Here is a 24973-nt window from a genome sequence, read left to right on the forward strand (position 1 = left end):
CAAATTTCATTTAAAAAACATAAAAATTTCAATTCTCTGGCAAAACAGTAAATATCCTTTTCATTAACACACTGTAAGACTACACCTAAGTTTTCTGTATTTGTGCAGTCACTACCTAAGGAAGAGAGGTTAACATCACAGAAGAAGATAACTTGAAAGGTTTACAGATAAGTCAGAGAAGCAGTTTAGAAAAGGAGAATGAAAATTTGGAAAAAATGCTTCATATCTCAGGTCCTATGATCACCAGTTACATACCATGAATAGAGTTCATGATCCCCTGGGTGCACAAAAACTATGGTGCACCTGAATCATGGCTGTTTTCAGTGTCACTTTTAACATGCATTTGTTTAAATGTTCTTGTTTCGATGTGATTTTGTACATATGCCTACACTGAAAAATGGGAAAATCGTATAGAGAAGACTTTTAACTTTATGCATCTCTTAATATAACTGTACTCTAGACAACTACTTTTTAGATTGGCATTCCATGTACTCAAAATAATGTGACTTCCCCATGACAACATTGCTAGTTTTCTTAATCTTTTAGGAAAACAGACATTTCCAAAATGGCATACATTTGAATCAAAATTTTGATTAACTGTTTGAATCAAAGTAATGAATTTTACAATATCTTTGTTGGCAAAATCCTTTATGCGCACATTAGCCAGCAATTGACACTTGATTAAATACCCTTTCTTTACTACAGTTTTTTTGACATTTTATTACCTATACAGAACATTCAATACTACTTTTATTAATATTCTCACAAATTAGTGGTACAACATTGGTAAAATTTAGAATTCTGTTCATGACATCTGAAACATTATCTTTACATAGACTTTCAGCTATTGCCAACCCTTCAACATTGAACATAATGCTTGTGATTTCATCCAACCAAAGTTCAACTTGTTAATTGATTCCTCAGTCACTTCTTACTGAAATGATATAATAGTAAATGAAACGCATTATATTGCTTATGTCCTCCAGGATTAGAAGATAAGTACCATAGCACCTTTAATATAGTAAAACTTCAGCTTTTATGATGGAAACATTTTCAGCTTCCATTAAATCATTATTTTTAGTCAAAGTTTCAATACATTTATCTAGTCTGTTCATTATTCTATTCATCTGAGTGTTAAATTGCTTATGCCCTGCTTCAACTGTGGATTTCAGTTGGTTAAGTACCTCTTTTGTTTTCAGGATCTGAATACTTTTGTTTAAGAGGTCAGTTTTTAATTCAATGATCAAAGTATCAATTCTACCATCCAGATCATTACTTAGCTCATTTTTTAACTTTTCATGTAAGAAAAGAAAATGTACAGATTCAAGTTCAGGACTATTCACATGATGACAATACACAAATATATCATGAAGTACAAATTTTCATAATAAAGTTGAATAACTAGCTGAAATTTATGGGAAAATGAAATAAAAGTGAAAATAAAGTTGTCACGCAAGTAAACATATAAATAAATGAAGCAGCAAATGCACACAACATGAAAGTGGAATACATGACTGTGGTATCAAATATGCCAGCTGATCTGGTAGTACAGTATATATTACCCCAGTCTGCCATGTTACAATATGTATGTGCAGAGCAACATTGTGGGAGATGTGAAGGACCTGCTGTGGTTTGACAACCATGTTAGAATGCTGCTGTGAAGGCAAAGAGAGCTTCACTGCATATTTACATAGGCCAAAGCCTCACAGACAAGCAAAAAGTAAAGGAATCCAGATTAGTGTAAAGAGAGCCATATGTGATGTGTTCAGTGAATTCGAAAGTAAAATTCTGTTTACCAGCCTGACAGAAAATCCTAAGAAGTTGAACGGTTCTAACCAAATGATGCAGACACACTGTGACCCTAATGGCACTGAAACAGAGGATGACACAGAAACGGCTGAAATACTTAAGGTCTTTTTCCAAAACTGTATCACTGAGATAGATCGCTCTGTAGTTCCACCTTCAAATCATCATATGAATGACAAAATCAGTTATCAAAATAAGTGAGTGTGGGATAGAAAAGCAACTGGAATCCCTCAACAGAGAAAAGGCCATTAGACCTGATAGTATACCAGTATGATTCTAAATACAGTATGCAAAAGAACTTGCTCCTGTTCTTTCAACAGTGTACCATAAGTCTCTGGAGGAACAAAGCATTCATAATTATTGAAAAAAAAGAAAAAGAAAGAAGCACAGATCATTCCCATTTTCATGAAGGCTCATAGAAAAGATATACAAAATTTTAGGCTTGTATCTATAATGCTGGTCTTTTGTAGAATTTGGGGATATGCTTTGTGTGTCATGTATTACGACATTCCTGGAGACTAAAAATCTCATGTGTTGGAATCAACATGAGTTCTGTTAACAATGATCATCTACATCTACATCTACATTTATACTCCGCAAGCCACCCAACGGTGTGTGGCGGAGGGCACTTTACGTGCCACTGTCATTACCTCCCTTTTCTGTTCCAGTCGCATATGGTTCGCGGGAAGAACGACTGTCTGAAAGCCTCTGTGCACGCTCGAATCTCTCTAATTTTACATTCGTAATCTCCTTGGGAGGTATAAGTAGGGGGAAGCAATATATTTGATACCTCATCCAGAAACGCACCCTCTCGAAACCTGGCGAGCAAGCTACACCGCGTTGCAGGGCGCCTCTCTTGCAGAGTCTGCTACTTGAGTTTGCTAAACATCTCCGTAACGCTATCATGGTTACCAAATAACCCTGTGATGAAATGCGCCGCTCTTCTTTGGATCTTCTCTATCTCCTCTGTCAACCCGACCAAGTACGGATCCCACACTGATGAGCAATACTCAAGTATAGGTCGAACGAGTGTTTTGTAAGCCACCTCCTTTGTTGATGGACTACATTTTCTAAGGACTCTCCCAATGAATCTCAACCTGGTACCCACCTTACCAACAATTAATTTTATATGATTATTCCACTTCAAATCATTCCGCACGCATACTCCCAGATATTTTACAGAAGTAACTGCTACCAGTGTTTGTTCCGCTATCATATAATCATACAATAAAGGATCCTTCTTTCTATGTATTCGCAATACATTACATTTGTCTATGTTAAGGGTCAGTTGCCACTCCCTGCACCAAGTGCCTATCCGCTGCAGATCTTCCTACATTTCGCTACAATTTTCTAATGCTGCAAACTTCTCTGTATACTACAGCATCATCCGCAAAAAGCCGCATGGAACTTCCGACACTACCTACTAGGTCATTTATATATATTGTGAAAAGCAATGGTCCCATAACACTCCCCTGTGACATGCCAGAGGTTACTTTAACGTCTGTAGACGTCTCTTTTCATGTGAAACCCAGCTCACTCTGTTTGTCCATGAAATCTAGAAAGCAGTAGATACTGGTGCCCAGGTTGATGCCTTGTCTCTTGACTTCTACAAAGCATTTGATACAATTCTGCACTGACACCTAATGAACAAAACATGAGCATATGTTCTGTCATATCAGCCTTTTGGCTGGATTGAAGAGTTTCTAGCAAACAGAACACAAAGTGTGATTCTCAACTAAGAGAAATCCTCAGATGCAAAATTTACTTTGGGTTTACCACAAGCAAGCGTTATTGGACCATTTCTTTTCTCTGTGTACACAAATGGCAATGTGTATGACCAGAAGTTGCGTGATGCTTTTTGCAGCTGATGCTGTTGTATACAGTAAACTCACAGCACTAGAAATGTGTAATAAAATGCATGAAGATCTCCAGAGGATCAACACATGATGCAGGGATTAACAATTGATTCTCAGCTTGAACAAATGTAACTTACTGCACATAAATCGGGAGAATGACCTATAATTGTATGCCTACATGATTGCAGAACAATCACTGGAAGCAGACAAACTCATAAAATGTCTAGAAGTATGTTTATGGAGTGATTTAAAGTGTGAACCACCACATGAAACTAATTGTATGTAAGGTAGATAATAGACTGAGATTCATTGAAAGAATCCTCAGGAAATGTAGTCCACCCCCACGGAAGGTAGTTTACAAAATTCTCATTTGACCAATACTTGAATATTTTTCATTAATGTGGGATCTGTACTAGATAGGATTCATATAGTAAATAGAGAAGATCTGAAGAAAATCTGTGTTCTAGTACGTGCAAAAGCATCAGATAGATGCTTTGCCAACTCCAGTGGTAGACACTACAAGAGAGGCATTCTGTATCATGTTGTCATTTACTGTTAAATTTCTGAGAGAGTACATTTCTAGAAGAGTCAACCAATACATGGCTCCCTCCTATGTATATCTAACTAAAAGACAATTAAAGTGAAATTAGAGAGATTCAAGCTCAGATGGAGACTTACCGGCAATCGTTGTTCCTGTGAACCATTCTCGACTGGAAAAGGAATATGAGGAAGTAACAGTGGTATACAAAACATCCTCCACCACACACCATAAGTTGCTTTGCAGAATATAAATATAGATGTAATGCTATGGAGGGAAACATAATCTTTTAAAATATAATATCTACCATTATACAAGATGAATATTTGGAGTGATGGTAAGAAATACCATTGGGCTCAAGGGCAACACCAAGTGCTCTAAATGGTTATACTGAACAGTTCAGTTGTGGATCAAATGTGTGACTTTGGTGATGTGGACTATGTCAAGAATTTCAAAGTCAGTATGTTCAGTTAAAAAGTTTAACTATCAAACACTCCTTCAGTCACAACAGTGATTACCATATCAGATCGGTTGTAGCTTTCCTGTAATGCATTTTTGTTCATTTACATCAGCATTAGAGTTACAAGTAGTGCTAGGAATTCTCTCAGATAATCGTTTGTTCCTGGATCTGCAGCTTTACTGAATATGTTGTCTAGTAAACATATCTAGAACTTCATCTGCAGGTACCTTGTTCATAATGCTTGACTGGCTAGCCAGCACTATGAACTTAGAAATTGGATAGAAACTATTTGAAATCCTGCTCCTCAGGTGTCTTCAAATCCATTTTGATTCAATATCAAGAATGTAGAGGCTGCTATTGCAATACAAGTCCTTTTCTCCAAATATTGATTTTTGAAATACAACAATGTTTCAGTACTCATGTTGATCACATCACAACTCAGTCTGTGACATTCTCATTGAGCATTGTTGTATTGGAATGGGGGTTGAAGGGGTGGGGGGATTCTTAAATAAACCTTGCAGTGCCATGTGAGGGTAAAGTTTTATTTTGGTGGTTTGTCACTGCCTTCCTTGGAACTATTAAGAAATGGTGAGTGTGTGTTTGTAGTAGATGGACTAACATAATGAATGCTAGTTCAGTGCTTCCATGATATTGTGTTTTTATTGTGGATGGATGTGATATTAAAAATGGAGAGAATGAAACCCAGTACCAGTATACGACTTAGTCATCTCAAATAGTGCCAAGGGGGACTGCTCAGCTTAACATCCCCCATCTTGTAGACACATCACAAACAAGATAACATGAACTCACTCCTGGCGATACTACAGAATGGTTTAGAGTTTAATATAGGACACTGATACACAGTGTAGTCATTTAAGACTTGATGCTACTTACTTTCCTTCTTTTGCCCACCAAGTGCTGGCATTGAAAATGAATTTCACCATCAGGATCAGAAAGTTAAATCTTGATCAAATACTCCATTCTACTCTGTATTAACAATCATGGCTTTAGGGAGCAATGTTGGTTAATTTTCACTTATTTCTTATGATTACTTCATTATACAGGGTGCCTCAGGAGGAAATGGTCAATATTTAGGGATATGAGAGGAATGATCACTCTAAGCAAAAAAGTCAAGTAAATCTGGCTCTAAAATGCGTATCGTAAGAGCTGTGAATACTCATTTTTCTTCACTACTGTGAAACATATCTCTTCTACTGACCAGGGGCTTATAGCTCTTAAGGTATGCATTTTGGAGTGCATGTTTACTTGAAAATTTTTTCTTGTTTAGGTCCATACTACCTCCTCCCAAAATGTGGAAAGCAAAGAGCTAGCAGTAGAAGAGATTTGTTTCACATTATCAAAGATGAATTAGTGCTCATAGCTCTTAAGGTATGCTGTTTAGAGCCAATGTTTGCTGGACTTTTTTGCTTTGAATTGTTCTTCCTGTCACATCCTTGAATATTGACAATTCCTCTTGGGACACACTGTATCTTTATAGTTCCACATTATAAGGCTCCATTCTTCCAGAGTTAGTTTTAGCCCTATATTCTCACAATTAATATTAATAAGAGACCTCCAAAACTGTAGTGACATACCTTTATCATGTCATGACTGGTGTCTTTTGAAGGAAAATGATCAGGTTACCTGCAGCTGACCAAAATATAAACTATGCTTACAGCTACAGTAACTTTTACATCCACATCTACATCAGGGCCTGCTCCAAAGATTTTGTTGCTCTGTGCAAAAATTTTAATCCCCTGTCCACTGCACTATCTTGTATTTTCAGACATATTCAACCTTTTTCAATGTCATTTATCCATGACATCTTATTTTCACATATCACCTCTACTTGTATGTCTTTTTGATGTGAGTGCATCTTGAAAAACCAGAGCCAGGTATTGGACACCAGTCAGCAAAACAAAAGTGAAACGTTTACAGTGTATTACATTTTGAGTTATAACGTTAAATTAATTGTCAAACAAAGTTAAGTTATGTCACTCACAGAGAACATAACTAAAATCTGTTCAGTTTTTGTCATTCCCTGTCTAGAGAGGAGCATGTAGTGCACTGAATATTGCATTGTCGGCTGTATCATCGAGGTGGAAGGTCATAGGACAGTGAGTGACTTACAGATGCATGCTTTATTTACCAGAAAAAGAAAACAGTGGATAACTTGCCAGTGCCTATTTAGTGTGTACACAGTACTTAAAGGATAAATGGCTTTGACTGGATATCGAGAAGGTGTGCTTTCTGACATGTCACAACCAGTTTTGAAAGCACTTTTATTTATTGTTGTGAATGGTAACAGCTAAATCCTAAATAAAGTTGTTGAAATTCAAGCAGTGTGAAATATGACAATACTGGAGAAACAGTTCGTGCAATGCAGTTTTGTTGCTTCAGTTCCAGAATAAGGTTTGACAGTTTTTTTCCATTTGATCTTAACATTACTACCTATTGACAACAGTTTCAACATTGAGAAGGAAAAGAGAACGAGGGAAAACTTTAAAAAAGTTACATACAAAGCAGAAAAAAATTAATTTAGAGGTGTGTGGCAAGAAGATGATGATCGTAAATGGTGTTAATGACAAATTAAAAGGAGAGGGAGTTGTGGGGGAATGATACCATACACCTTTCCACATGTAAATGCTACTTAATCACAATTTCTGGATTCAAAAGTCTATGGTATGTGACTCACAGTGCTTGTTTTACTTATTCCTCATTTGTTTATTACGAAGTGTTATTGTCAGTGATACTGCTATAGGTTAAAGGCTGCTGTGTAGGAACTTTCAGGCCATTATATGGTGACATTTTTCTTAGTTTCCTTATTATAAAGTTTGTCGCTTCTGTAGGGGCTCCCAAGCTGACACTGATACTTTTCAAGTGTTGTGCAGGCAAATGGTAGAAACTGAGTTCGCAACACTGCTAGTTTTGCTATTTTGAAAGATGCATCCAAGATGACCAACTCCAATACTTCATTTGTCATCTGTCTGACAGTACTGAAGACAATTTCCAGTAATACCATAGCTTTTATTAATATTTGTAATTCTAACTTATTCACACACTTGTTCATTTATACAAAACTTTCATTGCCATGTTAATTTAATCCTGTTGGAAGTATATTAAAATTTAAGATTTTGCTGCCCCCAAAAAACTCTGCCGTGAATTGTGGCATAGTTGTTCCCCTCCCCTCCCGTGATCCATACATGCTCTGCAAGAAGGTACTGTGTGCCACTACTGTTCATTTCCTTTCCTGCTCTACTCGCAGAGAGAGTGAGGGGAAAACCACTGTCTATATGCCTCCATATGCGCCCTAATTTCTCTTATCTTTGTGGTCCTTACGTGAAATGTGCAATTGTGGCCGCACAATCACCCTGCAGTCAGCTTCAAATGCCAGTTCTCTAAATTTTCTCAAAAGGCTTTCTTGAAAAGACAGTTGCCTTCCCTCGAGGGATTCTAATTTAAATTCTTGAAGCATCTCTGTAATATTTGCATGTTGATTGAACGTACTGGTAAAAAATCTAGCAGCCCACCCCTTAATTTCTTCAACCACTTTCTTCAATCCAAGCATCTGGGGATCCCAAACAAACAAGCAGTTCTCAAGAATGGGTTACACTAGTTTTTTATATGTGATCATCTCCTTAACAGACAAACTACACTTTTTTAAAATTCTCTCAATAAACCTAAGTTGATGTTTTGTCCTCCATGTTTGGGCAGTCACTGTGGTGTAGTCCTTACATGCTCATTACATTCCAGTTTTTTTTTGCAACATTATGCCTAGATATCTAATTGACATGACTGCATCAGGCAGGGCACAACTAATGCTGCACTCAAGCATTATGAGATTGTTTTTCCCAATCATTTGCATTAACTTACATTTTTTTACATGTAGAGCTACCTGTCATTCATCACACCAGCTAGAAATTTTGTTTAAGTCATCTTGTATTTCCCTACAGTCACTCAACAGCAACACCTTCCTGTACATCACAACATCATCAGGAAACTGCTGCACGTTGCAGCTCACCCTGTTTGTCAGATCATTTATGTATACAGAGAATAGTAACAATCCTACCATACTTCCCTGGGGTACTTTTGACTTTACCCATGTCTCTGAAGAACACTCATCATTGAGGACAATGTACTGGTTCTATTACTTAAGAAGTCTTCAAGACACTTGCATGTCTGAGAACCTATTCCGTATGCTTATACCTACATTAACAGTCTGCAGTTGTGCACAGTGTCAAACGCTTTTTGGAAATCTGTGCATATGGAATATGCCTGTTGAACTTCATCCATGGTTTGCAGGACATCATGTGAGAAAAGGGCAAGCTGAGTTTTGCACAAGCAATGCTTTCTAAAACGTTGCTGATTTGTAGACAGACTCTTTTCTATCTCAAGGACATTTACTACATTGAAGCTGGTAATATATTCAAGAATTCTGCAGCAAATCAGTGTCAAGGATAATGGTATGTAATTTTGTTTGTCTGTTCTATTACCATTCTTATATGTGGGAGGCTTGACCGTTTTTCCTGTAGCTTGGATCTTTGTGCTGGGTGAGAGATTCACAAGAAACGCGAGCTAAGGAGCTAAGTAAGGGCCAATGCTGTAGAGTACTCTTTGTAAAGCTGAATTGGGATGCCATCCAAACATAGTGACTTATTTGCTTTCAGCTCTTTCAATTGCTTGTGTGCACCAGGAATGCCTATTACCATGTCTTTCATATGGGAGTCTGTACAATGGTCAAATGACAGTATGTTTGTATGATCGTCCTGTGTGAACAATTTCTTAAACTCAAATTTAAAACGTTGTCAATTGCTGTAATGGCCTAAAGACAATAAAATCTTTATTATTATTATTATTATTATTATTATTTCTTTACTTTCTCAGACGTTAAGTCTGGTTGAGAATGGAAAGTGACACAGACCTTGATCAAGCGTCACTTCCTATTAACTGTACGGTATGTGTTATATTGCATTTAGGAACTTTCGGGTAATTGAACATGTATCAATAATTACGGATTTCTGTAGTTGTATATATGTGTTTGGATGTAGCTGTATTGCATTGATGTACTGGTGGATATTGTGTGGTATGACTCCTGTAGTTGATACTATAATTGGTATGATGTCAACTTTATCCTGATGCCACATGTCTTTGACTTCCTCAGCCAGTTGGATGTATTTTTCAATTTTTTCTCCTGTTTTCTTTTGTATATTTGTTGTATTGGGTATGGATATTTCGATTAGTTGTGTTAATTTCTTCTTTTTATTGGTGAGTATGATGTCAGGTTTGTTATGTGGCGTTGTTTTATCTGTTATAATGGTTCTGTTCCAGTATAATTTGTATTCATCATTCTCCAGTACATTTTGTGGTGCATACTTGTATGTCGGAACTTGTTGTTTTAAAAGTTTATGTTGTAAGGCAAGCTGTTGATATATTATTTTTGCTACATTGTCATGTCTTCTGGAGTATTCTGTATTTGCTAGTATTGTACATCCGCTTGTGATGTGATCTACTGTTTCTATTTGTTGTTTACAAAGTCTGCATTTATCTGTTGTGGTATTGGGATCTTTAATAATATGCTTGCTGTAATACCTGGTGTTTATTGTTTGATCCTGTATTGCAATCATGAATCCTTCTGTCTCACTGTATATATTGCCTTTTCTTAGCCATGTGTTGGATGCGTCTTGATCGATGTGTGGCTGTGTTAGATGATACGGGTGCTTGCCATGAAGTGTTTTCTTTTTCCAATTTACTTTCTTCGTATCTGTTGATGTTATGTGGTCTAAAGGGTTGTAGAGGTGGTTATGAAATTGTAGTGGTGTAGCCGATGTATTTATATGAGTGATTGCTTTGTGTATTTTGCTAGTTTCTGCTCGTTCTATAAAGAATTTTCTTAAATTGTCTACCTGTCCGTAATGTAGGTTTTTTATATCGATAAATCCCCTTCCTCCTTCCTTTCTGCTTAATGTGAATCTTTCTGTTGCTGAATGTATGTGATGTATTCTATATTTATGGCATTGTGATCGTGTAAGTGTATTGAGTGCTTATAGGTCTGTGTTACTCCATTTCACTACTCCAAATGAGTAGGTCAATATTGGTATGGCATAAGTATTTATAGCTTTGGTCTTGTTTCTTGCTGTCAATTCTGTTTTCAGTATTTTTGTTAGTCTTTGTCTATATTTTTCTTTTAGTTCTTCTTTAATATTTGTATTATCTATTCCTATTTTTTGTCTGTATCCTAGATATTTATAGGCATCCGTTTTTTCCATCGCTTCTATGCAGTCGCTGTGGTTATCCAATATGTAATCTTCTTGTTTAGTGTGTTTTCCCTTGACTATGCTATGTTTCTTACATTTGTCTGTTCCAAAAGCCATACTTATATCATTGCTGAATACTTCTGTTATCTTTAGTAATTGGTTGAGTTGTTGATTTGTTGCTGCCAGTAGTTTTAGATCATCCATGTATAGCAAATGTGTGATTTTGTGTGGGTATGTTCCAGTAATATTGTATCCATAATTTGTATTATTTAGCATGTTGGATAGTGGGTTCAGAGCAAGGCAGAACCAGAAAGGACTTAATGAGTCTCCTTGGTATATTCCACGCTTAATCTGTATTGGCTGTGATGTGATATTATTTGAATTTGTTTGGATATTAAGTGTGGTTTTCCAATTTTTCATTACTATGTTTAGGAACTGTATCAATTTAGGATCTACTTTGTATATTTCCAATATTTGTAGTAACCATGAGTGGGGTACACTATCAAAAGCTTTTCGGTAATCAATGTATGCGTAGTGTAGCGACCTTTGTTTAGTTTTAGCTTGATATGTCACCTCTGCATCTATTATCAGTTGTTCTTTACATCCTCGTGCTCCTTTGCAACAGCCTTTTTGTTCTTCATTTATAATTTTGTTCTGTGTTGTATGTGCCATTAATTTCTGTTTAATGATTGAAGTTAATATTTTGTATATTGTTGGTAGGCATGTTATGGGGCGATATTTAGCTGGGTTCGCTGTGTCTGCTTGATCTTTAGGTTTCAGATAAGTTATTCCATGTGTAAGTGTATCAGGGAATGTGTATGGGTCTGCAATGTAACTGTTAAATAATTTAGTTAGATGTGAATGTGTTGAGGTGAACTTCTTTAACCAGAAATTTGCTATTTTATCATTTCCAGCGGCTTTCCAATTGTGAGTAGAATTAATTGCTTGGGTGACTTCATGTTGCAAAATTATCACTTCAGGCATTTGTGGTATCATCTTGTATGTGTCTGTTTCTGCTTGTATCCACCGTGCATGCCTGTTATGTTGTACCAGGTTAGACCATATGCTGCTCCAGAAGTGTTCCATGTCTGTTATGTTTGGTGGATTGTTTATTTTAATTATTATTATTATTATTGCCATACCAGACAGCTCAATGGATGTTTGGGCAGAAGCCTTTGATCCATGTAGCAGTTTTATATAGGACCAGAATTTTCTTGAATTTTCGGCAAAATATTTTGCTAAGGTATGATGGCAGTAGTTGTTATATGCCTCATGCATCACTCTTTTTAGATATCCACGAATCTCTACTAATTTCTGCCTGTCATCATTTGCACATTCTCTTTTGAACTGAGGGTGCAACAGTCTTCACTTCCTCACCATTCTCTGAATTTTGTTATTAAGCCATTGTGGATCTTTTTCATCCTTAATCCACTTACTCAACACATACTTCTCCAGACCATGATTTACAATTTGTTTAAACTTTGCCCATAATTCCTCTGTGTCCATCATACTGGAATTAAATGATGTCCATTCATTGTCTAAGTTGGATACTAACAATTGATTATATGATCCTTCTAGCAAAAATACTCTCCTAACCTTATCGATTGATTTATTAACTTTAATAACCATTTTTTCTATGGTGATATCATGATATCTGTCTCTATACTGACACTACTGATAACACACACGTAGAAATGACATGCAGTTCACACTGCCAACAGACTTTGTTGCACATCTCCACAAAGTTGTGCCAATATCATTACTTAAGAAGTCTAGTATCTTGCATAACAATAAAGGCCAATTCTGGGACATGATGATTGTTTAAGCACTGTGTTAACCATGTGGCAGAAGCACAATGGGCTGTAAGTGCAGGCAGCTTGGCATGCTGTGTACACTAGACTGTCCAGTTGGACAAGTTTGTGGCAGACTCAAATCTCTCACAGCAAATATGTCTTCCTCTCTCATGAACACAGTGTGTGCAGTATATAGCTAACTCTGCCCTTTGATCTCCAGTTGTCTGTCTCTAGTTTGAAAATGAAAACTCTTTATTCAATGACAACTCAAAAAGTGACTGCAACTGCATAAACCAAGTACAAAAGAGGAACATGAGGCACAGCTTCACATAGTTTGCTGCTTTAGCTTTGGGTGCAATGCATCATAACCTGTAGTGGCCAACTGCCAATATATATAATATGTGATCAAAAGTATCCAAACACCCCCAAAAACATACATTTTTGATATTAGGTGCATTGCGCTGCCACCTACTGCCAGGTGATCTCAGTAGTCATTAGACATTGTGAGAGAGCAGGGTGGCGAGCTCCAAGGAACTCATAGACTTCCAACATAGTCAGGTGATTGGGTGTCACTTGTGTCATGCATTTGTACAGGAGATTTCCACATTCCTAAGCATCCCTGCGTCCAGTGTTTCTGATGTGATAGTGAAGTGGAAATGTGAAGGGTCATCTACAGCACAAAAGTGTGCAGGCCGACCTTGTCTGTTGCCTGACAGAGAGTGCCGACAGTTGAAGAGGGTCGTAATGTGTAACAGGCAAACATCTATCCAGACCATCACAAAGGAATTCCAAACTGCATCAGGATCCACTGTGGGTACTATGACAAATAGGTGGGAGGTGAGGCCGGCCGGTGTGGCCGTGCGGTTCTAGGCGCTTCAGTCTGGAACCGCGTGACCGCTACGGTCGCAGGTTCGAATCCTGCCTCGGATATGGATGTGTGTGATGTCCTTAGGTAAGTTAGGTTTAAGTAGTTCTAAGTTCTAGGGGACTGATGACCATAGATGTTAAGTCCCATAGTGCTCAGAGCCATTTAAACCACTTGGGAGGTGAGAAAACTTGGATTTCATGGTCGAGCGGCTGCTCATAAGCCACACATCACGCCGGTAAATGCCAAATGACACCTCGCCTGGTGTAAGGAGTGTAAACATTGGACGATTGAACAGTGGAAAAATATTGTGTAGAGTGATGAATCATGGTACACAATGTGGCAATCTGATGGCAGGGTGTGGGTATGGCGAATTCCAGGTGAACATCATCTGACAGAGTGTGTAGTGCCAACAGTAAAATTCTGAGGTATTGGTGTTAGGGTCTTGCACTCCTTGTTGTTTTGTGTGGCACTATCACAGCACGGGCCTACATTGATGTTTTAAGCACCTTCATGCTTCTCACTGTTGAAGGGCAATTCAGGGATGGCGATTGCATCTTTCAACACAATTGCGCACCTGTTCATAATGAACGGTCTGTGGAGAAGTGGTTACATGACAATAATATCTCTATAATGGCCTGGCCTGCACAGAGTCCTGACCTGAATCCTATAGAATGCCTGTGGGATGTTTTGGAACGCCCACTTCAGTCCAGGCCTCTCTGACCGACATTGATACCTCTCCTCAGTGCAGCACTCCATGAAGAATGGGCTGCAATTCCACAAGAAACCTTCCAGCACCTGATTGAACGTATGCCTGTGAGAGTGGAAGCTGTCATCAAGGCTAGGGGTGGACCAACACCATATTGAATTTCAGCATTATCGATGGAGGGTGCCACAAACTTGTAAGTCATTTTCAGCCAGGTGTCCAGATATTTTTCATCACATAATGTGTGGAAAGAAATGTGGCTCTCCTTCCACAATTAAAACAGTTCTGATATGTTAGCTACATTTTGTATGCAGTAATGTATGACTAAACATAAATTGGCCATTGACTACATTGTTTGCTGTAACTTCTATGACACATGTGTGGTAAGTTACTTAATTTTGAATTACCACAATAACTGTGAGCAATAACAAAAAGAAAGCCAGTTTATTATCAAGCTGCAATGTGAGAGTTTAAGACACAAGGGAAACATTTTTTAGTGAAGAGATCCCAAAAATCCAGAGACAGTGCTTTTTTTTATTCAAAAAGTTAAAGATTTACTGAGAAATTAACAACAGGGGCAGGTACAGCTTTTCATGTTTTTCACAAATAAATTTTTTTAGAGACGCAGCAGATGACTCAATGTTTGGCTCTCCACATTCTGTTCTGGAAGCTGCCCAGGATTGCAGGATTCTGCGTCTCACCACAGTATGTCTCCCATTGCAGGAACATTCTGTTTGTGTGGCCCCAGGCTTAAGGCACTGTTCTAGTACAGCACTGCTGGTAGTGTGTGTGCAGTATCTACTCTGATTCAAATATAAGTGAACCACTTCATTGACTTAGAGCTTATCTTACCATCACACATTTGCCACCAGAGTCATCAAATAATTGGTCTACATAGCTTAACTTTCCATTTCTTTGTTTATTGATACTAATGCTCTTCATTGTGTATAATATGAATACAAAATTTTAAGTATGTTATTTGTGTTTTTATACTTATTACATTTTATTTTACTACAGGAATTTTTGAAATTACATGCTATTGAGGAACTGCAGAAGTTCACAAGCAATTTTGCATATAAAGGCATTATCTTAATAGGAGTAACATTTTCAAATGGCAGATATGCACAAGACATAGCAGTATTCTCAACAGACAAATATTTCTTGGACTTGGTATGTAATTTTGAAAACCTTTCTTTCTATGTTTATCTAATTATTGGAGATGTCCTCATTCCATTTCCTTCCTCTGAAAATGGGAAACTTCTAAGGAGATAAATATACTTATGTTGTGTTCCATAGAAAGCAAGTAAATGTTTTGAAGCACTGTACTACTAACAAGTCAGCTACATGGTAAAATGTTTCAACACACATGGTGCAGATGCATTACAAAATATATATTCAGATGATATCGAATGCTTGAATCTGCAATGAAGAATAGTCTATCTAATGAATATATTCTAAATTGTAAATGTTGAAATCACACCATCATTCAGTATATGAGGTGCTAAAGGAGCTAAGATATATAACAGGGTGTTCCTTCTGTGGGTGAACTCTGATTAACATTACATTGATAATTTCTTGTCTTTTTTTATTTAAAACAAATAACATATTGCTGAGCAAAGGTGTGTAATAGTAATTACGCACGATGATAAATATTTTTAAAAAGTCATAAATATTATTATACATTGCCTGAAAAAGAAAGTGAAGCACTTATAATTGAAAGAGGAAACAAAATAATATTTCACAGGTTGAGAGGGTATGTTATGTTATTCCAGTGATTATAATACTGAGTCCAATTTACAAAGAAGTTGGCAGTATGAGTCACTTATCAGTGTGATGTTGTAACCCTCTGGCTTGGATTCATGCATTGATTTGGCTAGATACTAGCACTGGGATGGAGTTTACGTCTGAGCTGGTCTAACACAGATACTATCAGGGACAGAGCTGGGGATCTTTCTGGCCACAGGAGTTTTTCAGCATCATGCAGACAGTTCATAGAGGCACATGCCATGTGTGGATGAGCATTGTTGTGTTGAAAAATGGCACCATGATACTGTTGCATGGGACATTACACATGAGGATGCAGGATGTCCATGGCTATCCATTGTGCCATCAGAGTTTCCTCAGTCACTACCCACTGATAACCTCACTGTTGAGCATGTGGTAGCACCAACCAACCAACCAACATATCAGTCACTGCCAGCCATGACCTGAAGTCATACCCAATGGCTGTCCTCACCGTGGTGCCAAGAGTAACAGTGAAGTGCCTCCCCAAAACACTGGAAGAATGTGACCTCTTCCCAGGTCACTTCCATACTCACTGATGTTGATCATTTGGTGTAGTGCAAAACAGTGATTAATCACTGAATGCAATGTGATGCCACTCGTCAGTAGTCTATGCTTCCCGGTCATAGCACCACTCCAAATGCAGCTGTTTGTGCTGACATGTTAATTGTGCAGGAGGCTCATAAGATGAAGTGTCACAGGAAGCTGTCCTTGGGAGTGTTTTTATTCCATGACAGTGCCCCAGCTCATTCTCCACAGGACACAGTTACACATGATACTTCTTTCGACTGTCCAATTTTGACTGCTGACCGCTTTCTGTAGTCTCTTGGCCTGGCCCCCAGTTACTTCTTTCTCTTTCCTCAGACCCAGGAACCATTGTGTGGCAGGCATTTCCAAACTGACTTATGAGGTGGAATGTTTACTGAAAAACTAAAATGCAGACTTTGACAACCAAGGTCTATGCCAAGTCATCTATAGTAGGGAAAAATGTTGTCAACTTGCTACTCTACTAGAATCAAGTCCAAATATGAAAGTAAAGTCGCCAGTGAATTACCGCACTTATCATTGAAAACATTTTCATTACAAGCACCATTGTACAGCCAGAACAGAACAGAAATGCCTCCTGAATGTAGGGTACTGCTGTTTATACGAACATTGAATATTCCAGAATATCAAGCATAAGAAATTTCAAGAACTTTCCAGAAATGATAGATACTAAATAACAAATAAGTGCTGCTTGTTGCGTTTGAAATGGTGACCTGTAGCACACCAGCCAGTAACACTAACATTTGTGCCACAGTGTGTGCAGGACAGCTCACAGCATTGCTCCCTCTCCTGGAGAAACAGTGACCAGCTGTTGTAGAAGTTCTCATTGGAGTTGAATGCGGCATCCTGGATCTAGATCTTGTCAACAGTCCTCTGTATGACTGCACTGGCAGATCCTCACATTCTGGTCATGTGCACTATGATAAGCAACAAAGGTAGCATCTGCCATCAGAGTTTTGCAGTCATCAATCGGATCTTCAGTTTTCTTGAACGAGAAGCCTCCATCATTGATTTGTGCTTCAGGACTGTATTAGGGCTTCATATGGAGGACGTGGATGATATGTGCTTTGGCTTCTTTATGAAGACTGATAATGACATCACATGAAACATTTGACAAACGATGACATATATGCTATGGCCCAAAGTAGCACTTTAGTAACTTTCCTAATAGTCCCACTTTCCACCCTGGTATAATTTGATTTGATTTGATTTATTTCGTGTTCCATAGGTCCAACTGTGTTGGATACACAAGGACGTGGAACGAGTCAGTTTTTTACAAATACAATCTGATAATCTTATAGCATATACAGAAATTTGAGTACATAATTATATAAAAATTTATACAGTAAATTCTTTGGGCAGCAATTCAGAAAAAGAAAATACATATTTTCTTAGAATCATTAAAACACTACAGAAAACAGATACGGAGCACACACAGATACAGAGCTCAGGTTAAATAAAATTCTTAGTGGCATTATGTCAACTTGTATTATATAACATTAAAATATTAAAATTTATTTAGCTAAAAATTCATCTAAATAAAAATCAACACCAAGCCTCCTGGGCCATATCTTGGTGGCCAGTGCTTGGCATTATAGTGCTCCTGATCTTTCTGCTGGATGGCCAGCTGTCTTGCTCCTTCAGTCCTGGTGATAAGGTGTTACATGTAGCCATCATGAGTGTGGTCTAGTTGAAATGGGAACAGTGTATCCATTGTCATTTTGGATTTGCGACTACTGAGCAGAAATAACTGTGTGAAGACAGTAGTGTCATGTTTTGCTTCATTGTGCTGTATGCGAAAGTCATGATGGGCAGTATTGTATTCCAGTATCTCTATTCGACTTCAGTGTACATTGAGAACATATCTGCCAATGTCTTATTAAAGTGTTTTGTCAGATGATTCATCTGTGGGTGGAAAGCAGTTGTCATCCTGTGGGTAATACCCCTACGTGAAATTATAAGGTTCAGTGAAATGAAAACAAGACAGATAGAAAAAAGTAAGTAAACTCTTTATTACTTCAAAATTTATCACCATAACTGTTAAGATATTCATCCCCTGTGAAACAAGATGGTCAATGTCTTTATGGAAAAGTGTTCGTGGTTGCCTATGGAACTATAATTGGATCAAGGTGTGCACCTCTTCATCTGAAGCAAATCAAAAACCATTAATGCCATTCTTCAGAGCTCCAAAAATATGGGAATCACATGGGGAGAAATTGATACTATTTGAAGGATGTGCATGGGCCCCCCAGCGAAACTTCTGTAGCATACTCGAAACAACCTTGGCAACATGTGGGTAGGGCAACATATTGCTAACGTTGTTTCAAGTACACTGCAGAAGTTTCACTGGGAAGCCCCTACCTGTACTCCATACAGTCCCAACCACTTCTCATGTGATTTCCATATCTTTGCAGCCCTGAAGAAAGACACTGGCAGTCAGCCCACATGTAGCCTAGGTTGTTTCAAATCTGTTGCAGAAGTTTTGGTGAGAAGCCCTTACACATCCCCCAGACAGTCCCGATTTCTCCCCATGTGATTGCCATACTTCTGGAGCTCTGAAGGAAGTCATTACTGGCTGTTGATTTGCTTCAGATGAATAGGTGCACACCTGGGTACAAGGTTCCATGGGCAACCACGAACATTTTTCCATGAAGGCACTGACCATCTTGTGTCACAGTGGGATAAATATATTAACAGTTATGGGGATTACTTTTGAAATACTAAACAGTTTATGTACCTTTTTCCATCTGTTTCATTTTCATTTGATGCCTCTTATAAATATCTACATCTACATCTACATCTACATCTACATACATACTCCGCAATCCACCATACGGTGCGTGGTGGAGGGTATCTCGTACCACAACTAGCATCTTCTCTCCCTGTTCCACTCCCAAACAGAACGAGGGAAAAATGGCTGCCTATATGCCTCTGTAAGAGCGCTAATCTCTCTTATCTTATCTTTGTGGTCTTTCCACAAAATGTAAGTTGGCGGCAGTAAAATTGTACTGCAGTCAGCCTCAAATGCTGGTTCTCTAAATTTCCTCAGTAGCGATTCACTTAAAGAACGCCTCCTTTCCTCTAGAGACTCCCACCCGAGTTCCTGAAGCATTTCCCTAAAACACGCATGATGATCAAACCTACCAGTAACAAATCTAGCAGCCCGCCTCTGAATTGCTTCTATGTACTCTCTCAATCCGACCTGATAGGGATCCCAAACGCTCGAGCAGTACTCAAGAATAGATCATATTAGTGTTTTATAAGCGGTCTCCTTTACAGGTGAACCACGTCTTCACAAAATTCTACCAATGAACCGAAGACAACTATCCGCCTTCCCCGCAACTGCCATTACATGCTTGTCCCACTTCATATCACTCTGCAATGTTACACCCAAATATTTAATCTACGTGACTGTGTCAAGTGCTACACTACTAATGGAGTATTCAGACATTACAGGATTCTTTTTCCTATTCATCTGCATTAATTTACATTTATCTATATTTAGAGTTAGCTGCCGTTCTTTACACCAGGCACAAATCCTGTCCAAGTCATCTTGTATCCTACTACAGTCACTCAATGATGACACCTTCCCGTACACCACAGCATCATCAGCAAACAGACGCACATTGCTATCCACCCTATCCAAAAGATCATTTATGTAGATAGAAAACAACAGCGGACCTACCACACTTCCCTGGGGCACTCCAGATGATACCCTCACCTCCGATGAACACTCACCATCGAGGACAACGTACTGGATTCTATTACTTAAGAAGTCTGTAAAACCGAACTGGAATCCCATCAGAACCTGGTGATTTATTTATTATCAACCCATTCAGCTGCTTCACAACCCCAGGGATGTCTATCACTATGTCCTTCATACGGGAATCTGTACGAGACTCAAACGGCGGTATGTTTGTACGAACCTCCTGCGTGAAAGATTTCTCAAATGCTAAATTTAAAATTTCAGCTTTCGTTTTGCTGTCTTCCATTGCCAGGCCAAACTGATCAGTGAGTGACTGGATGGAAGCCTTCGACCTGCTTATCGATTTTATGTAAGACCAGAATTTCCTTGGGTTTTCAGCAAGATCTTTTGCTAAGGTATGACGGTGGTAGTGGTTGAATGCTTCGCGCATCACTCTTTTTACAGCAGCACGTATCTCTACTAACTTTTGCCTGTCCTCATTCTCCCGATCTTTCTTGTACCACAAGTGCAACTGCCTTTACTTCCTGAGCATTCTCCGAATTGCGCTGTTAAGCCACGGTGGTTCTTTTCCGACCATAACCCACTTTTTCGGCACGTACTTGTCCAATGCGTGATTTACAATGTGTTTAAAATTTGCCCATAATTCTTCCACGTCCATCGTACCGGAAGAAAATCAAGTCGATTCATTTACTAAGTGGGATGCTAACAACTGCTTATCTGCTCTTTCCAGTAAGAATACTCTCCTAGCCTTCTTGACCGACTTTTTAACTTTCGTAACCATAGTCGTAATGACAACATCATGATCACTAATCCCTGTCTCAACACTGACACCGTCAATGAGGTCTGGTCTGTTCGTGGCTACCAGATCTAAAATATTTCCATTACGCGTTGGCTGTAGATTTCGCTGCTCAAGACAGTTTTCGGATAATGTGTTCAAAAGTAATTCACACGAAGGCTTGTCTGTACCACCTGTAATGAATCCATAGACATCCCAGTCTATACTAGGTAGGTTGAAGTCGCCTCTGACTAATATAGCATGATCCGGGTACTTCTGCGATACAGAATGTAGACTCCCTTTCAATGATTCTAGAACTGTCATGGTGGAACGTGGTGGCCGGTAATAACACCCCACAATTAACTTTATTTCCCCTAGCCCTGTTAAACGTGCCCAGATAACTTCACAATCACACTATACTTCAACCTCAGTAGACACAATATTTTTGTCAATTGCAATGAAGACACCACCTCCTAATGTGTCTAATCTGTCTTTCCGATACATGTTCCAACCCTCACTAAATATTTCAGAACTTCCTATCTCAGGGTTCAGCCAGGTCTCAGTCCTGAGAGTAATTTGCGCGCCACACGCTTCCTGGAGGGCAGTAAATTCAGGAACTTTATTCCAAACACTCTGAAAATTTACTACTAATATGTTGATAGCTGAAGTGTCTTTACACTGAGCGCGTCCTGATTTCCCTGCCTGCACATCGACTGGTGAGTGTTCATCAGGACACCTCGCACTACTGCCTAGCCTAAAAAAAACCCATGTGCATGCCACAAGTACTCTGCTACCCGAGTAGCTGCTTCCTTTGTGTAGTGCACTCCTGAACTATCTAGGGCCGTCCTACAATTCCCCTCCCAATAGCACAAGTCTAGATATCTGCAGCCATGACCTTCACAGAGTCGACAAAACCTCTGGTTGAGACCCTCCACTCGGCTCCAAACCAAAGGGCCCCGATCCACTCTGGGAACTATGCTGCAAATAGAGAGCTCTGCTTGCACCCTGCATGCTTCACCAAATCTACCAGCCGCCTGTACGAACTGAGGATCGCCTCAGAATCCAAGCAACAGGCATCATTGGTGCCGACATGAGCAACTACTTGCAGACGACTGCACCCTGTACGCTCGATAGCCGCAGGCAAGGCCGCCTCCACATCTTGGATGAGGCTCCCCGGCAGACAAACCGAGTGCACGTTGGATTTCTTTCCAGCCCTGTATGCTATTTCCCTAAGGGGCTCCATCACCTGCCTAATGTTCAAGCTCCCAATAACCAGCAAGCCTTTGCCTGCGCGGGCCCTGCTAAAGGAGCGACCACCTACCCACTGACTGACTGGTAATTGAGTTCAAACTGGTGATCTGTAGCATGCCCAATTACAACATTAACTGCTATGCCACACTGCATGTAGCACAACTCACAGTGATTTGTGACAATGAAGAGTGAATGTGTAGAGATGGGAAAGTAGAATCATATTCAGGTGAATGTGCAGGTACTCTGATTGTTCGAGAAGGATGTAACAGGTGCTGCTAGACATCACACTCCCACTACCTCTGTATGGAGAAATGATCCTTTACACAAAGATTGCTTTGTGATTTCTCCAAATTTAATGTTACATCATTCATTTTGGAGTGTATTCATTTGCACCATCAGATAGTTGTTTGTTAAACAACTATCGCCAACAGATCCTCATTATGGGAGCAGTTTTGCTGGACATTTATTATAAGAGTGTTGTTTGTGCATTATCATTATCAGCAGTTCCATATCCAGTTTAAGAAAACATCTTGTGTTTAGCTACATGTAATGCCTTTAGATTCTCAGAACCTGAACAAGTCAGTCCACCATTGAAAGTGTTGAGTGATCTGTATCACAAATTTTGAGCTTTTGTTGTACCCAGATTACATGGGTGCAACAACATTCAAAACTGAAATTTTTCAGCTCTTGGCAATGCATTGTTTGTCCTCCAACAAACCATTTTATACCATAGGAAACGATATGAAATCGCGATCGGACCACTTGAGGCACTAGGATTGTACACTGTAACATTTGGCCCATTCCTCTCATAATTAAGAAAGCCAGTGGGGCTGTGCATTTGTCTGATGGAGGAAGTTTTATGATCCTGTTGATGCTTGACAAAATGTTTATCCACAACTGCTACAGCAACTTACATTTCACAGCAGCCATTTGTAAGGGAGAGGTCAACAAAGTTTTCAGCACTCAGTGTACAGTGAACTCCAACAGACTCGTGTGATATCTGTAAAGAGTATATGTTAATTTGAGTCATACCAAGATGGCAAATGCTGTTTGGAATTTATGCATAAGCTCTCAGCATTGTATAACAAATGATGTAAGGAACTTCCTTTGTATACAGTGTAAAACTGAAATGTAAATTTCTGTTGTTCATTATTATTATTAGAAAACCCACTGTCAGGCTATTTTGGACTGTCGAAATAGTAATATTTGCATCCTCATTTTGCAGTACCTTAACGTCAGTGTATATTTAAATGAATTACATGTAAAAATTACCTTAGAGGGTAGGAAAAATTGGAATACTGCTGATATGAAATTCATTTTACACTGTATTTCTTTCTCATCATAACTCTACATTATTATCTAGGAATTATTGTTATTCATCATTATTGTTATTTGTATGCCAGATGACAGATACATTGGTTGCTTCAAGAGAACCTGACCTCCAGCTGAACGAAGTGACAGTCTACACTAACATGGAGTATATAAAAGTCTTCACACAACAGAATTTTAAGGCAACTAGGAAACAAATTCTGCCCATTGTGAGGGAATTTATGAGACATTTCCTAAGTCCTCCAACAGAAGGTTGAGTCTCATGCCTCCATTATAGACAGGGATGTGTGTTTTCATTTTGTTTTTCCATTTAAGAACAGATATGTTGATTTTCTTTTAGTATTGCTACTAATGCATGCCAAATTAGTAATATTGTAGAGAGACATTGAAAGTAAGAATTGTACTGTAATTTGTATCCCTATGTACCTTAAGTGTTTTTCTTTTTCAGTTTTCACATGTTAGTTGTATTGTGTTAATGTAATGTTACCTTGACTCTCGTCTCTCTATGAACAAGCCTTTTGGAAATATTTCATTGACTATAGCATAGTGCCTTAGTGATCCCTTAGTTTGCTATTATTACACAACATATATAACACAGGTACAGTAAATATTAACTATGACTGCATTACATTACATGAATTATTGACTAGAGGAGGTTCTAAGATGAGGAATGAAGTCAAAGATGGAAATTTCATTTCAGTGCAATACAAAAAATTACATAAGGTTACAAAATGTTATAATACTGCAGTGCTAATATCAATTATGTGATAACCAAATGCATTAGTTTTAAGAACTCCTGTGGGGACATTCTTCGATGGTTTAGAAATAATTGGCCGATATAATGTTTTTAACTTTCTCTTGAAGTTCACTGTAATACACACAATATATTTAATGTGCTGTGTTAGATTGTTAAATACATATGTCCCAATTTATGTGATATTATGTACTAATATTGTAACTTTGAAGACTTTGTAGAAAGTGTATTTGGTTGTAAGATTGTGAAAATACTTTTTACTATGCTTTTATGAGAGAAACACTGCATTACTGAGTATATGTATTGTTATTGTCTGATAGTGTTCAAAATACCAAGCTTTCTAAAGAGTTCTCTACAGGGCATCATGAGACTATTCACAGGTTCAGTTCTCATAGCATTTTTCCTTTTTCAGTAAATTTTACTTCTGTTAGTTGCAATCCCTCTCTCTCTCTCTCTCTCTCTCTCTCTCTCTCTCTCTCTCTCTCTCTCTCTACCTCCCTCCTATTCTCCCCCTCTCTCCACCTCCCTCTACCTCTACCATCCCCTTCCCCC

The 24973-nt window shown here is 38.5% G+C and overlaps 1 protein-coding gene across 2 annotated transcripts in view; it reads left to right on the forward strand.

Moving 5' to 3' along the window:
- The window catches only part of LOC126248354 (exopolyphosphatase PRUNE1-like), a 171059-nt gene extending 146562 nt beyond the window's left edge, over window positions 1–24497 (forward strand). For both annotated transcript variants that reach the window (XM_049949269.1, XM_049949268.1), the window contains exons 5-6: window positions 15296–15448; window positions 23742–24497. In XM_049949269.1, the coding sequence (XP_049805226.1) occupies window positions 15296–15448; window positions 23742–23924 (336 nt within the window). In that variant the 3' untranslated portion in view covers window positions 23925–24497. The remainder of the gene's footprint in view (window positions 1–15295; window positions 15449–23741) is intronic.
- The last annotated feature ends 476 nt before the right edge of the window (window positions 24498–24973 follow it).

Source organism: Schistocerca nitens, chromosome 3 (assembly GCF_023898315.1).
Source record: "Schistocerca nitens isolate TAMUIC-IGC-003100 chromosome 3, iqSchNite1.1, whole genome shotgun sequence".
Lineage (NCBI taxonomy): Eukaryota > Metazoa > Arthropoda > Insecta > Orthoptera > Acrididae > Schistocerca > Schistocerca nitens.